The 17,059-nt window shown below is 40.7% G+C and overlaps 1 protein-coding gene across 2 annotated transcripts; it reads left to right on the forward strand.

Annotated features, from left to right (window-relative positions):
- The first annotated feature begins 1,096 nt into the window (after positions 1 to 1,096).
- On the forward strand, positions 1,097 to 11,366 carry LSMEM1 (leucine rich single-pass membrane protein 1). Of its 2 annotated transcripts, XM_070512043.1 has the most exons (5): positions 1,097 to 1,203; positions 1,464 to 1,491; positions 5,204 to 5,335; positions 7,029 to 7,157; positions 10,767 to 11,366. In XM_070512043.1, exons 3-5 carry the CDS (start codon positions 5,209 to 5,211, stop codon positions 10,895 to 10,897), a joined length of 387 nt encoding a protein of 128 aa, XP_070368144.1. In that variant the 5' UTR covers positions 1,097 to 1,203; positions 1,464 to 1,491; positions 5,204 to 5,208; the 3' UTR covers positions 10,898 to 11,366. The 2 variants fall into 2 exon arrangements, with proteins under 2 accessions (XP_070368144.1, XP_014705472.1); XM_014849986.3 differs by lacking the exon at positions 1,097 to 1,203 and having other exon boundaries at positions 1,354 to 1,491.
- Positions 11,367 to 17,059: the final 5,693 nt, after the last annotated feature.

Genomic DNA, 17,059 nt, shown 5'->3' on the forward strand with positions numbered 1-17,059 from the left:
GCTGTGCTCTTAAGTGGTTCTCCAGAAGTCTAACTGGTCACAAGCCATTAAAAATCTCATTTCCCTCACTTGTGTGAAACATGGTGAAACATAGAATTCAGACTGCAGTGTGTGGAATTGCTTAGTCTCCATCTTCCTCATCCCTGAGGGGGGATTAATACTTCACAGGATTGTAAAGTTACAGGAGAGAGAAAAACACACGGTAAATGCTCAAAATGTGGCTATTCTAGTATTTCTTCAAAGGATAGATAGTTTAAGATCAGGCAGTTGGGAGATTATTTTTAAAACCAAGCATGATAATTAAAATATTAGCTAACATAAACATTTTAGTTTTTCAAGAAATTTGGCATAGCTTTTTAATGGATAATGTGCTTCTGAAAACAGTTGCTGATTATATTGTCTTACTTCATGAATCGGTCCTCAGGTATAGATGAAGCTTAAGAAAATATGGTTCCTTTTCCCCAAAAGTAGAGTGAGATCTATGCTGAATACTATAGATGTGAAGGAAATTTTGTGGAGCAAACATTTTCCAATTGACATGCAGTATGTTTCAAGGATGAGTAAGGTCCATCTAGTCATGGCAATGGAAGGTGGGATTATGAGGGATTACGTTATCAGTTTACCACCTAACCCTTAGTATCCTGCCAGGATAGTTAGTCCCTGTGGTCTGGGGTCTGGGTTTATGGGATTGTAGGTGTCCTCCTCACTGTAGCTTCCTTTCTGTACACTAGGGGGCAGAAGCTCCTTGGCATGTGTGTGAGAGAACCACACAAGAGAAAGGCTGACATTCCTGAGAAAGGAGGATGCATAAAACTCACCGAACAAAGCCTCCGAAAAGGACAGGACATTGAGGAGACAAAGTGCTCCCATTACCTACAGTGGGTCTATAGCCGTACACTCTCTCACTCACAATCTTTTTTCATTGCTACTGGAAGCCCTAGGAGTCCTCTGACCGGCTATTATCCTAGTTACGATGTCACAACCTTATTCTGTCCCTCTTTATTGTTGTCATCTGGTTGGTCTGGTAGTCCTGTGCAAGTTAGTTGTCAGAGTGGCAGCTCCATCCTGCTACCGGATATTTATATACAGGAGCACACCGTGGCAGAAGTGCTGGAAATGAGTCAGCTTACACAGTTGCGTTGGCCAAATAAGGACATTAACTGCAATCCCATAAGAACCTCATCAGTTACCAATTGCATCAAGGCATGGTGGCTTTTTCTTTTTAAAGCATAGTTTCAGTAATACATTTACTAAAAATCTCAGACATAGTGAAAAAAGTCAGTATTTGGAATCTTACACTGCTTGGCTAAATTAACACTAAATATAGACCAACAGTTTCATGCTGGGGTTTATGGGCCTTATGGGAGCACCCGTGCACTGAAGGAAGGCAAAGAAGGAAATACAGAATTTGTAGAACATTTTGTTGTAGTTGCTTCTGAATAATTAGTTTTCTTTTTTTCTAGTAACCTAGCAGTCAAAGCTCAAATTTTTGTAAGTAATTTGCATGCTATTTCTCTACTGAGACTGAATTATGATTCTGAGGCTGGGATGTTTGTTGTTGCATGTGCTCTGTACTTTTAACTTTTGATAGAAATGATTTAGACTTGATTTTAAAAATTACTTCCTGAATGTGAAGAGGCACTGACTCTGAAATGAGATTAAAGAACCAATTACTATGACTCACTCAATAAAGCTTCCTATTAACTTTGAATTAAGCCCTATTATAACAATTCTGATTTTGTGGCAAGCAATACTGGTCTGAGTTATTTCTGTGGTTTGATACCGAGCACCTATGAGAAAAAATAAAGAGTGAAGCAATTTTTCATAGACGACTATATTTGTTAGAATATTTATTTGTAGGTAGTCAAAGAATTCTTAAATGACAAAAAGAGTCAGCTGTTAGCATTGATCTAAACCAGAGGAAAATGAAATTACTTACATGTTTCAGCTCAAGGTATTAGAAAGGGTTCCATTGCTTTGGTCAATCTTACTTAATGAGCAAATTTGCACACCAGGGTCCAGGAAGGAGGGTTGAGTTAGTGCAATGCAGAATTTAGTAACCCTCTGGCTTTTCCAGCCCTGCTGGTTGTTCCCAGGTGCCCTCATATGGAGATGCCGAAGATAGCAACAACTGGGTGTCAAACAGCTGTGGGTCCTGGTTTTAGGGCCACGTGATCTTGTATCCGTTTACTCACAGAGTCCTTTGCAGGCTCTTGGTGGCCATAACCACACCTAACTCAGTTTTCTCTACTAGTTCTTTTTTCTCATTTGCATGTTGCACTTAATTTAAAAACACATTGAAATAGCTTCTATTAACTTTGTGACTTTACCCTAAAGAAGAAATTTTTTTCCGAGCGCTTCATACTTCACTTTAAGTTGTCTTAGTGCTTTTGGATTTGATGTTGCATTGAGTCACCTTTTGAGTGGGTAGCAAGGCCAATCATTTGGAGATTTTATTAGCTGCACTGCTCCTCAGTCAGTTTTTGTGGCTATGATTTTCTAGCTGGTCCTCCACTTTGTAAACGTTGCTTAAGCGTCAGTATGAGAGTTAAGCAATAGTAATTACATTCCTAAAGGGGAAGCTAAGGCTCAAGGATAGTAAGTCAGAGATCCAAAAATGAACCATGCGTCAGTCACCAAGGCTAAAATAGAAGTTGTGTTTGGAATGATGATCCTGTGATGTGACACGTACAACTTTTATTTCTCATCAAATATTAGTATTTAGGATAAACTATAAAAGATGATAAAATATAAAACATTTCTAGAAGAATAGTTTAGGAATCCGTGACCACACATTTGTCAACATGTTTGGTTTTATCTATGAAAGGATAAGATTTGGTTGATGTCTAAGGCCCCTCTACTCCATAGGCTGTTGCTGCTGCTTTTTTTTTTGCCACTTAAAGTCATTCCCTTAGGAATGATCCATGAAGTAAATTTGGAGTTCAATAACATCAATATATAAAGTGCTTCAGTAGTACCTTATCTAAAATACTTAGGGAATTATGTGTTCTTGTTCATTAAAATTTCAGGATAACTGAAACAACTCCCCCCACCTTTTTTTTTTGGTGAGGAAGATTGTCCCTGAGCTAACATCTGTTGCCAATCTTCCTCTTTTTGCTTGAGGAAGATTGTCCCTGAGCTAACATCAGTGCCAATCTTCCTCTATTTTGTATGTGGGATGCCGCCACAGCATGGCTTGATGAGCAGTGTGTAGGTCCGTGCCAGGATCTGAACCTGCAAAGTGAAGTGGAGCAGGCAAACTTAACCACTATGCTACTGGGCTTGCCCTAGTTTTTAACTTTGATTGAAACAAATGTAATTATTCCATGACTTTTCCGGTTCACTGTTTTTCTTAGCTAAGGTTCTGGGAGCACATTTTTCACAAGTATTAGTAGGTTTTAGGTATTACTTGGAAATTGCTAGTTTTTAATATTTTAGGGTGCAGTTTAAGCTATTTGGTAAAAGGCTGATACTTTTTTTTCAGATCTTTATTAGCTGTTATCTTTTTTCCTCTGAATTTATTTTTTCCTAACTCTAATTATATTTCCCTTCATTCTGTGGCTGGGGATTAAAGGAAATTTTAAAAATGTTAACAGGAAGTAAACAGTGTGTTGCCACATCTAGGCAGGCATGAAGTTTATTGCCTTGACTTTACTAAAAGTCTGGAAAGGTGTCACGTGAGTATTTTTACCCTCGGTTTTATTTCTGTTAATGTCCTTATTATTAGCTGTCTCAAATTCTTTTGAAAACAGTGAGATTTAAATCCCAAATAAAATATTTTAGGTGTTCCAACTTCAGTCACTGTCTTCTAAACTTATCACTGGGAATTTGAAGAATATGATTGGTGTTGACCCTAAGGAGTTTTCAGTTAATTGAGGCAGTCAAAGCAATAAACAAATAAGTGGGATAAACTATCATAGATGTTCTGATAGAAGAATGTACTGCAGCCAGCAAAGGCACAAAGGAAAGACAGGTTGATTCTTAGAGGAGGCGAGGTTTGAGCTGAGTCCTGAAAAAGGGTTAGGGCGGAGTGCGGAGCAGGAGAGAAGCACAAGGGAAGATGTCGTGAACTCTGAAGCAAGAGGCCGCTTCCAGCTCCACAACTAGGGAAATGTATTTACCCTCTGAGCTTCGATTTCCTCATTTGTGGAAAGGATGGGGGCCAGATGAGAGCATGTCTAAAATCCTTTCCAGATCAAAATATCCTATATCACTATTAGACTCATTTTATGAAGAGACGTAACTCTGAAAGAGAAAGTGTTTATACTCATTGGAATGTGTTCTCCTAGAACCTTCTTCTCATGTAATTAAAAGGCTACAAGTTCTCTGTTGTGATAGAGAGATACCTTAAAACAGAGCTTTTTAATCCATTCAGGCTTTTCAGTGTTGCTTGAAGTTGTGCTGTCGTTAGACTATTACCTTAAATGTAAACCTCAATTTTAAAATTATTTATTACTTAAGTGACCTCAATCTGAGGAAACTCAGGGGAACAGATCTGAGAGGTCCTGGAGTGTAGCCTTCAACCACTGCAGGATTCCTATTTGTGGCGTCTAAGCTTGCTAAGATTTTGTCTTGAGGATTCATAGCCAGCATCTCATGGCTAAAGGATGCATTTTAAGGTAGAGACTCACATACCATATTGAGGGAGAAAATTAAAATTACAGCTTTGTATTAAAGCCTCATGCAATTAGGATGGGTCAAAGTAACATTCTCTCCAAATCTTTACTGCCACGGGTTGACTAGCTTAATTTTATCTTTCTATATATTTATATATAGTTTTCTTGCATAAAGGATTTGAGGCATTTCCCCAGAATATGAACAATGTAGTAAAAAAGAAAAATTTAACAATCAGTTACAAAATAAAAAGCAGGCCCAGAAAAAATGTAGGCAGAATTGAGAAATCTGAGGAGAAGGAAAGAGCATAAGCAGATAAGCAGGGTATAAAGCACTATACAATTCCTAAAATTGGGCCTCACGCTGGACTCCGAGCTTGCTGGCGAGCAAAGCAAAAAGCATAGTTACAAAGTTGTCCCCAAAAGGAAATATTTTCTTCTGGACAAGCAAAACTTTTCTAGACCTTCAGCTGGAAATAATATTTGTGGGTGGTTCTTTACGTGCCTGTCCGGCTTCCTGTGGGCTGTGATTCCTGTGAAGCTGAGCTCCCCAGACCAGCCTCTTGTTTAATGTCAGTGTTTTCTTCCAGGTACAATGAATCGTTCTTCCCAGGACACTGGCTCTCGCGGCATTCATGAAGATAGAAAGCTTTATGTTGTGGATTCCATAAATGACCTAAACAAACTAAACCTCTGTTCCACCGGATCACAGCATCTGTTCCGTATGTGTGCCCTCCAAGGCTTGGCGGCCTTTCCTGGCTTCTAGGCCACCTAAAAATAGCAAATGCTAATCTCAATGTGTGGGTGTTGGGGGTGGGTGGGTGCAGGGTGGCCATTAAGAACAGCCTGGTAATGAAAATGCTATTTATTATTAGGCAATTTTTGCTTTTGTTCTCTGAATACTTAGACTTCCGGGCTTTCTTGGCTCCACAGCGAGAACTGAATGCTTGTCTTTTAAAGTTCTGAGAAGTCCCTGTGGAGTTTCTCTCCCTGGAAAGGGGTGGAGGCTGCAGAGCCTGTCTCCCAGAGGCTTGCTCATCTCTTTTGGCTGCTGCTGTGCCTTCTAGTGACCACAGCCACGTCATGGATGGTGCCTGCTTTCCTAGAGGGATCTTACTTCATAGTGATTGCTGAGAAAATTCTCCACACACTCATCCTATTTTTAAATTCTCATTAAAATTTTGTTGGACAAAAAGTCAACTTCATTTTCTATTTACAAATTACGAATTGTCCTAATTAAAGGCCTAGAAAAAGGGGGAGGGAGGAGCAAAAAAATCCGCTAAGTACTAAATGTGTGTCTTGCCCCCTAAATATTGTAAACGAGTTCTATTAGGTCATTCTGAGCCCCATTTTTCTAGCTTAAACGCTGACATTCAAACACAGGTGTTAATTGTCCACTTGCCATTTGTTTCATGTGCATTCTAAACTCTTATTGTCCCAATTTTATATCTGTTATTCCCCTTCTAAATTCTTTCTGAGTTCTTGCTTTTTTCTTCATCTTAATGTGTTCAGATTTTCACCTGTTTTCATTGCAATCAGTCTCAATAAAAGTAGGTGTTTGGGTTCCAGCTGATGCTGTTGCTTTGATTAGGAAGCAAAAGCTATTGTGGGGTTGACATAGGATGTACTTATAAAGCATAGGACATGAGCCACCCATCTATCTGTAATCAAGTAGCACAGTGTGTGGAACTGAGGCAAAGTAGGAGAGAATATAGAAAGCAATTCAAGGGTCTCCATTTCCCCAAGTTCCTATAATTCTTATTCAATTTAATTAGAGTGTTACTAGGCAAATAGGCCTTATCAAGTGATAATCCAGTGCAGACAATTCATGGTGAACTGGGTTAACCAGGCTGTTTTATAAGCATGGCTGCTTTCTCAGTTCAACAGCAAAACGTTTAAAAGAACCTTGCTTCCAGAACATGTCCATCCTGAAAACAACTTCAAGAAACCGAAATACATCAGGGCCATTTTTTGTTTAAATGGGTGTAGGCATAAACTGACTATTCCTATGGTAAAAGGAGTTTCCTGGGAGATATCCCATAGTGTTCAGCCTTCCACCCAGAGGAGGTGTCCCACAGCCAGCTGTGTTTTACTCCTGGGTCACTTTGGGTAAAGGGAAATAGAGCCTCCATCACTCTTAACCCTTACTTTCTTTATCCAACCCTCCTCCCCTGCCCCAAACAGGGGTAAGGAGGTAGCTTGACTCTGCTTTTTTTTTGAATACCATACAGAAGAAGGTAAAAAATTCACAAAGAGCATCCCACCTAGACACTCCCAAAACGTAAGTCACTTTCTAGAGTGATCAGAGGGAAGATGGGCATATCCCCTACTCACATCTCCACTAGCCGGGGACTGTTCTGTTCTGCTGGCATGCTGTATGCTCAGGAGTTTTTGTTGTTCTTTGTTTCCTCTTAGCTCTAGAGGAGAAAATGCCGGACGTTGGCACTAACTCAGGAAATGAAAGCCACAGTCTGTTTTTTGTGGGGTTGATAATCGTGCTGATTGTTAGCTTGGCACTGGTTTCCTTTGTGATATTTCTAATAGGTAAGTACCACCGACAGGTTTTTTGTTACTTATATGCACTGACTTCGTAGCTGGTTGTTTCACTTTGCTCCTGTAGCAAGTCCATGCTTTCTGGCAATCAGTGTTTATACTGAGAGACAGAGGGTGAAGGAGCGCCTAGAGCAAACACTGCTGTTCACTGGCGGCGGGGTCACTGGGGCATACGCCCACTGCCTAAGCCCACAGAGCTGGAAATTCACAAACGCATACATTAAATATTTCTAGAACACTTCAGTTTCTCACTTGGGGACCCTAGCTGTCAAATGGTAGGCAGCTTATTCCAGTTGATTCTAAGTTTTTTAATCCAATGCACTGATCTTTCCATTAATTCAAGTCTATAACATATGGTCGCATTCAGGTTTCAAAGTCCTTTCCAGGTTTTCTCTTTTGCCAGAAATCAATTAGAAGCACCAGAGGCAGTCCTGGGGATGTGAGGAGGCTGGCTTCTTTCCTGTTTGGCCTCACCTGGGCTGGCATCCTGCTTCTGATACAAACTGCCCTGCCTGCGCCTGCATGTCGGGTCCTTGAGTGGTGACCCAGGCTTTCCTACACAGCTCCTCAGCCAAGAGATCCCCGAGGTCCCAGTGCCACTCTCTTCTCTGCCTTGGATGGGGGTGGGGTGCTGTCCACTTGTGATGCTGTCCGCTCCTTCTGCACATTGCCTCCTCCCACCTGTATTCTCTCTCCGCTAACCCCATGTACCATCATCAGGAATTATTTCAATTCCCTCCCACGCCCGCCTCAAAAGTGGAAGGAGCCTGGGAGGAGGGAGTCGTCTCTGACACTCTTTTTCCTGGATCTACCACACTATCGTTTCTTCTGCCTTTTCATGCTTTGCAGGCTTTGTAGCCTTCAAAAATCCTCAAGGAGAAGTAGAGCCCACATCTTTGGAATGCCACTAATTTAAGTTTATTCAGGATTAGAGGAGGTAGCAGTGGTGGTGATGGGAGGAGAGAGGTGGGCAGAGGGCATGACTCTTTTCCAGTTCCTAATCTTTTTTTTCCCCCCAAACTCCTTCCTCCTTCCATCTTAAAGGTCTTTATCTGGCCTGGGGTTGGGGCCAGCGGGGAACTTCCAGTGCCGAGTTTAATTGCTTCTCTCTCACCCAGCAGATGCCCTTTTGCACTTAGAAGCTACAGTGGGAACTATCTTTACAATAATGGTGCCCTTGTATCTGACTGTGAATGGCAGGAGAGTTGGCCCTGAACCTGCAGGGCCGGAAAGAGCACATAGATTGCCCTTCTGAAATGTTATCCCCACATAAATTGATGTTCCAAATATCATCATGCCACACCCATCTGGGGTCATGACTGAGTTATTGGGAAATTTTAGGAATTGCCTACTGTCCTAGGAGCAACCCAAGGAACTTCTCTCTTCTATGGAATGATAAGTAGAAAGATTAAAGGTAATGATGCTAAAAAGATGCTATATATTGGGTGCTCACTCTGTCCCAGGCACTGTGCTAGGCACTTGAGGTCTGCTTGTGCACAACCTCGTAACAACTCTATAGTGTAGGATCTATTACGATTCGGGTTTTCCCGATGCTGAAACTGAAGCTTAGAGAGATAAATAACATGATCAAGGTCACACAGCTAATGAGTGCGGAATCAGGGCTCAAAGACACTCCTGTCTGACATCAAAGACCATGCACTTTATCACCATTTTTATAACTCTCTGGTATAAATAGAATTTATTTTATATTAGCTTCTAGTGTTTTATATTGAGGGCAAAGTTATATGAAGTAAGAAACAGAAAGAGGACATGAATAAAGAAGAATGTCTTTTTATTGGACAATTACTCTGCACCAGACACATTACATTCATTATCTGAAATCCTTACTCTACCCCTCAAGGTAGCATCTAATATTTCTATTGTACTGATGAAAGACTCAGGCCCAGAGAGGTTCCCTCTCCATGTTTACCCAGCTAATCAGAGGCAGAATGGGGATTCACACCCTGGCCTCTCTGCCTCCAGAGCACCCCTGCACCCCACTGCCTATGTTGAAGTAATAATAAAGGCTTCCTGTGGTTTTCAGACAACCTGGCACAAGCATCTGCAAATGAACTTGACCTGTGCTCATCTTTAACGAGGAAACCTTTTTGCTCTCAGTGGGATTCAGTGCAAATTTGCATTCTTTTAACTGAAGTGCAAAAACTTGTGTATTCTTTATAACTCTGGCATTTTTATGCAAGAGAAATAAGACTATTTTAGACTGATTACATTCTTATTAAACCATTGGGTCTTATGTTTTTGTCACAATCTCAGTCCTAAAGAGGAATAATGCACAGCAAGAACTGTGGATGCCTGTCTGGCCCGGGTAGCAGTTTCCAGCGGCTCAGCAGTGTATTCCAGACAATACTAGGTGTGTGGGATGTTATTAAGTATTGCCTTAAGGAAAAAAAAGGGTTCTCTGCTCAAATGAGTTGGAGAATTGCTGGGTTAGGTAATGCTCAAGGTGTTATTTTTCTTCTTGTGAATTTCCAAGAGGCGTATTAGTATATAATTTTTCTCTAACCTTTTTGCATATGGAACCCTTTTTGTGTTTTTGGAATTTAATTTGCAACCAGTGTATTGTGGAACGGACTCAGGCCAACATGGCTGCTACTTCCTTCGGTGTTTGATTAATGTAGGAGGTTCCCAAGAAGGGAAAGGACATCACATGTTATGGATTTACTTCATTTTCACACTTTTCCTCAGAAGGAAGTGGTGTCTCTGCCTCGCTCTGCAGCAAGGCTCAATTAAGACTCTTCTCTCATGTCTTGAACCATAATTCATCCAACATAATTTTTCAGATATGGGGGAGAAGCAGCTCTGGGCAATAATTTGTCCCAAGGCTGGGAGGTGAAGCTCTAAGATCTAGCTTACCTTCTCACGCTTGTTTGTTGGCTAAACCCAATAGCACATTACCAACATTATTAGTTCCTGAAAGATACCTTGGAAAAAACTTGTCGGAAATGGAAATGATAAGAAGCTCAACTATTAAGTACTGATTTTGTGCTGCATTTCTTGGAAATTTTGACTCTGATAAACAGACCTCAGGATGTTCCATTCCCTAGCTTACTCTATTACCAGGAGTTCTGTTTATTTTGAAAATATTGTCTCTCTGCCTTCAGGGTGGTCTGAGGGGAATTATCACACATTCATTATGCGCTGGAAATTCAAAACCAGAGAGCTGTGTCAAAATAGGCTAGAACCCAAAAATTCTCATTTCCCAAATGAGGAGGGAAAAGCTTTTCTGAGAATGGATCTCAAAACTGACAATGTTAACAATCATTTCTCGGGGGGAATAATCAGACACACCAGTGGTTTCCTTTGGTTGCTCACAGTGATGTCTTTCTCAGCCAAAATCTGTGCAGAGCTGCCAAAGGTAGTCTAGTCTGGCACCAAGAGGTTGTAAAAATAATTCACTTGGTAGGTAACTTCAGTCTTCAGCAATTTCTCCCCAGGGCTTCTGGGCTGCGTGGGATACTGGAGCAAGGGATTTGCCAAGAGGCAAATCTGAGCCCACCTGAACACTAACACAGGGCTCTGACGAGTCTTGATGGAATATGCTGGAAACCTATGTAACACAGTCTGTTTTCTATTTTGAAGTTCAAACTGGAAACAAGATGGACGATGTGTCAAGAAGACTGATAGCTGAAGGAAAGGACATAGATGATCTTAAGAAAATCAACAGCATGATTGTAAAGCGACTCAACCAACTGGACTCTGAACAGAACTAAACAAATGATCTTGCAAGAGCAACGGCTAACACCTGAGCTTCTCACCTGACTGGGCGTGTACAGAGTTAAGAACTGAACAAGTGCATTTCTGCAGGCAACAGATTATCTAGATAGTGAACCCAGCCCTGGGGCCAACTTTCTGCTACAGGGATGGGAGTAACTCCAAGAGAAGGCGGAGTGGGGATAGCAGCAGAAAGGGGCTCATTTTATGGTAAGGTCCTTCAGCTTCAATGGAGGTTAAGGGTGGCCAACATGGAGGAGAACCAACAATAAGCAAGAGAATTCGGTTCTGTACATACAACTTCCCTTACAAAAGGAGCTTTGTCCTTGGAATAAGTTCACTGTGCCAGTGAGGTTCATGGCGCCTCAGGCACCTTTACAAACTTCCACGAAAGCCTAAGGAATGCATCGAATTATTTGTGTTCAAGGGAACCAGGTGATAACTCTTCAATAAAAAAGATTCTGTCCAGGTGATTGTCCTTTGACTCTTATTTCCCCAGGGACAAGAAATGGGGGCCTTCAGGATAGTTGCCTTCTGGTATTTGTTAGTGGTAGTCATGGGTGTGTGGGGACCGGGAATTGGCCATCCCAAGATATGTCTCTTTGGCATCAGGATTATTTGAGGCTGATTGCTTTTGATAAACTGGGACAGGGAAGGAGGCTCTGAGGAATGGAACTTGCCCTTTGTTAGGACACATTTACGTTTGTAAGGTAAATCTCTATCTGTAAAGGTGCCTCCCTCTCTGTACCAGGAAGAAGAAAGGCGATGACCTTCTCTCTAGAAACTCTTAGTCAATACCAAAGGCAAGGACTTAAATCTGCATTTTATTGTGCTTCTCTGGTAACCTCCTGTAACTGACTTCCCTCCCCCACTGTGCCGACAGGGCAATCTTGTGACTATTGTGGGAGGGACAGTTCAATCACATGTGAAACACCCTGTTTGGGGGTATATAACCACTCTGTGCACCCCACTTCTTCGGTGCCCTTTCTTCCTTCGGGAAGAAAGGCCCCGGGCCATGGTTCCTCATAAAGCTTTGTTTAATTTTCTCTTGCTATTCTGTCTCATGTGAATTTAATTCATTCTCCGGCCAGATGAACCCCCATTTGGGAAGAGGAAATGTCTTCCTCCCCTACAGGTGTATGGTGGGGTGGGGGTCAAAAGAGAGAGCCCAATTTATTCAACTAATGTTTTTTGAGCTCTTTGTGCAAACCATCCTACCCTAGAAGAGCTTACATTCAAGTGGGGGAGCAAATGAGATGCAGTGTTATATATAATTATACAAGCTTTGTTGGCTCTGTTTCTCATGAAAAAAATAAAATCCTTCAGTATCTCGCTGATTAACTTTGAAGAAATCTGATTGGTTTGTGGCCTTTACTAAACTATAGCATAAAATTGTATATTTGCGATATTTAGAACCTGCCTTGTTTTAGCAAAAGAGGTAAGGCACACAGTTTATAAGATATGGTGTGGTAAAAATGAGCTTAAAAAGCGTATGAGTCTTAGAAAATCTTTTATTTAATATAAATATATCGTGCAAGTCTATTGAAGAATGTATTGCAATTCTGTCATTTTGGGTTGGTCAAAAACATTTGGGTTTTCACTAAAATTAAACACACCACACATTTCATAACACTAAATAGTTAATGAAATAAATGCAAGATGTTTTACTCATTTTGCACTCAAAAACGTTTGTTCTGCATACTTATTTTCTTAAAATTGATAGGTATTGTGCAGAATATTTAACGAAGCTGAAGTTTTTGTTTACTGAAAAATTCTTATTAACCTGTTGATGGGGTGTGGCAAAATAATTTATCAGGATGTGTTGTAACATCATTTCAGAAGCCACAGAGAAGCTGAGGCAACAACTCTTCTTAAAAATACTCATTTCAGGGCTGGCCCCGTGGCCGAGTGGTTAAGTCTGCGCGCTCTGCTGCAGGCGGCCCATTGTTTCGTTGGTTCGAATCCTGGGCGTGGACATGGCGCTGCTCATCAAACCACACTGAGGCAGCATCCCACATGCCACAACTAGAAGGACCCACAACGAAGAATATACAACTATGTACTGGGGGGTTTTGGGGAGAAAAAGGAAAAAAATAAAATCTTTAAAAAAAATACTCATTTCTTTCTGTGAATTGGTTTGCTCATGTCTTTTTTCTTTCTGCTTACGCAGTGGATGTATTTCACGCTCAATAATAAATGATCTTTATTCCAAGAAATTTGTGATTTATGATGTGGGGTCGGTGAGCCAAGGAGTCGAAAGAAAGATTTCTTAGACTCTTAAGATCTGGCAGTAGTGCTCTTTTATTTAGAGAATAGAATAGCATGGGGACAGGACCCATGGGCAGGCAGAGCTGCTGCCGGCATGTTGCTGCTGCTGCTTCTGCTACAAAGTTGGGTGGAGAGTAAGGCTAAATTTAAGGCATAGGTATGTGAGTTATCTCTTTACAAGACAAAGGAAAGAATATGTAAAAAAGTTAAAATGGTATCAGTGCCTGTAGGGTCAGGCCATTTGGCGGTCCCACAACTTTTAGACAAGAATCAAACACGATTGAGTAAATAGCAGAAGTCACCGCTTGAATATTATCCTCAGCTAAAGACAAAGGAGGATTTGGGGGGGGAGTCAGTTACATGAAGTTGCCAGACAGTAAACAACTTAAGTCCTTGCCTCTGGCATTGATTAAGAGTTTCTAGAGATAAGGCCATCCCCCTTCTTCCTGGCACAGAGAGGGAGGCATCTTTACAGATAGAGGTTTCCCTTACAAATGTAAATGTTTCCTTCTCATCTGTAGTTTTAAAATTAACCAGCTTAAAAATCCTCATCAATTTTCACAACATGAAGAAGTGTCAGATAAGTGGATAAGTCATTTCATCCATCTTTTTTGGATCTGCACTGTCCTGCCTGTGTGGTCTAAATGGAGCCGTGGTCACTCACAGCCTGGAGAACTCCCGTCACTATGGCTCCTGGTATTTGGATTCACAGGTTAACAACTTCCATTGACCCTATTTTAAATATTGGCTGGCTGCATGTCTACATATCGTAGTTTTTTTTTTTTTTTTTTTTGCAACACAGGGATTTTAATTCACTGTAAAGGCTATTATTGGAACAAATAGAACAACCTGAATAAGGTCTGTAGACTAGACGGTAATATTATATCAATGTTCATTTCCCAATTTTAATAATTGTATCATGGTTATATAAAAGACTGTCCTTATTTTTAGGAAACACACAAGGAAGCATTTAAGGGTAAAGGGACATCACGTCTTCAATTTCAAAGTGATTCGGAAAAAAAATGTGTGTGTCTGTATAAAGCAACTATGGTAAATGTTAACATTTGGAGAATTTTTTTTAATAGAACCACCCATTTTTGTCCTTTTTTAAAAACAGCTTTACTGAGATATCATTGACATAAAAAAATTGTATATATTTAACATGTACAACTTGATGTTTTGATGTACGCATACGTTGTTAGATGAGCACCACAATTAAGCTAAACAACATATCCATCACCTCTACATAGTGACCATTCATGTGTGTGGGGAATGGGGGTAGAAGATTTGAGATCTATCATCTTAACAAATTTCAAGTATACACTTACAATATTGTTAACTGTCCTCACCATGCTGTGCATTAGGCCTTGAGAGCCCATTCACCTTGCATAGCTGAAACTTTGTATGCTTTGGCTACATGAGGTCTCACGACAGTCAAATATGGCGCTTGAGACAGGCTCAGGAACCCAACTTCCTGGTTCAAATCCTGTTGCCACTATTTACTGTGAGTTTGGAGAAATGAATCTCTTTGGTTCTTTATCAGTACAATTGGTTATTTATAAAATCTATTTCTCTTTTTTTTGGTGAGGAAGTTGGCCCTGAGCTAGCATCTGTGCTAATCTTCCTCTTTCTGCTTAAGGAAAATTGACCCTGAGCTAACATCTGTGCCCATCTTCCTCTTTTTTGTATGTGGGACACTGCCAGAGCATGACTTGATGAGTGGTGTGTAGCTCCACATCCAGTATCCGAAGCCAGGAACCCTGGGCCCCTGAAGCAGAGTGCATGAACTTAAGCACTATGCCACTGGCTGGCCCCTAAAATCTATTTCTAAGTAATGTTCAGAGGCTTAGAAAAGTGATAAAGGATTAAAACTGTCAGAAACACAATAAATATTAGTTGTTGTAATTACTATTAAAGTTAAAAGTGGTAAGTGTGCTATGTTGGAAATAACCCACGATATTTAAACTTCTTACATGTGGGTACTTAGGGCCAAAATAATTTTCTGCTGCACTGGTTAAGACCACAGCATCCTGATTTCATCTGGCCAAGGATGGTGGGGTGTGAGCCTTTTAGCAAAATAACTTATGCTATGTTACAAGACGTGATGAATATATGTGGGAGGGTTTGTTATCCAAATGATCTAGTCTGAAGAATGTAATGGTCCGCATTTGCCTACCTGAGTTGGAGCCAGGACCCTGTCTGTCTTGGACTAATGACCACAAGGTGCAGTGAAAGGAGGGAGCCAGGACACTAATGTGAGGCGGAGAAGTAGGAAAAGAAGTAGAAAGGACGGCTGAACTGAGATGCGTCCCTATAGGAAAAGAAAGGAGTGTTTTGCACCATACTTTGGAATTTGTATGTGTTCACAAGAGGCTAAGAGATGTTTTTGTTCGTTTGTTTTCTTTTTTCTGACAATGAGCTCTAACTGCATGTCCCTGCTGATGTTGCCAGTCAAGCTGGAAGGATCACACACATCTCTGACCCCAGGTCCAATGCCATGTACTTTCCATTCCGTTTTGTGGACCCTGGAAGAGTCTTCCTACAACCCCTCAAATTGTTCTGCCTTGGCAACCACCTGCAGGTGAGCCTGGACCAGCCCTGCCCGCCACACTCTGCTGTTGACATCTGGAGGCTTTTAGGCTGTGGAGCAACCTAAAACCAGGAGGCCCCAGCTTCCCAGTGTGGCCGCTGAGCTGCCATTTAGAGAAGATAGCATACTTACTCCTCAGGAAAACACCAGGGTCATCCGGCTAGGACTCTGCCAGTGGACACCAGTCTTGAAAGCAAGCCTCTTGGATAAGAACAAAGCAAACCAGCAGAGTTAAAAATAACACAGAAAAATTGCTTTTTTGTTTGATTGTTTTGCTAACAGTCTGTGGAAAATAGAAGAATTTTGGTGTGCATGTCATTTGGACTAACTAAGGTGTCTTGGGAAATACTGCTCAAACCATTGTGTTATAACCCATTTTTATTGCTTAGAAAGATAATTTTAATGGAAACAAGATTTCTCTGAGGCAGGGTGTATAAAATTATTTTATTCCAGCTTAAAATAATGATCCCATTATTTTAATTCATTATTTAAATTCAGTAGAAGATGAACAAAAGAAATAGATCATCAGAAAAAGCTGGTAATCTATCCCCTCTGAATGTTTGCCCAAGAGAAGCTAAGAAAAGGAGACAGAGTGTTAAGACCATGAGCTATCTTTCCACCGAGTCAGGAATCAGGAAGTGTATTTTTTTAAAAAAAGGAAAAATGAAAATATTTATTGAAACCCATATGTCCACTTATTCTTATTTAGTGACGATAAAAGCTTCCCAACAAATTTTGTTTGTTTGTTTTATTTTGTTTTTTTATTGTGGTAACATTGGTTTATAACATTATGTAAATTTAAGGTATACATCATTATATTTCCATTGCTGTGTAGACTACATCATGTTCACCACCCAAAGACTAATTACGATCCATTAACCACACGTGTGCTTAGTGACCCCTTTCACCCTCCTCCCTCCCCCTTCCTCTCTGGTAACCACCAAACCAATCTCTGTCTCTTATGTGTTCGTTTGTTGTTTTTATCTTCTACTTATGAGTGAGATCATACAGTATTTGATTTTCTCCCTCTGACTTATTTCACTTAGCAAAATACCCTCAAGTTCTATCCACGTTTTCACAAATGGCCAGATTTCATCCTTTCTTATGGCTGAGTAGTATTCCATTGTGTAACTACCACATCTTCTTTATCCACTCATCCCTTGATGGGCACCTAGGTAGCTTCCAAGTCTTGGCTATTGTGAATAATGCTGCAATGAACATAGGGATGCAGGTATCTTTATGCACTTGTGTCTTCGACTTATTTGGATAAATACCCAGCAGTGGAATAGCTGGATCAAAGGGT

Source organism: Equus asinus, chromosome 1, assembly GCF_041296235.1.
Source record: "Equus asinus isolate D_3611 breed Donkey chromosome 1, EquAss-T2T_v2, whole genome shotgun sequence".
In the NCBI taxonomy this organism is placed as follows: Eukaryota; Metazoa; Chordata; class Mammalia; order Perissodactyla; family Equidae; genus Equus; species Equus asinus.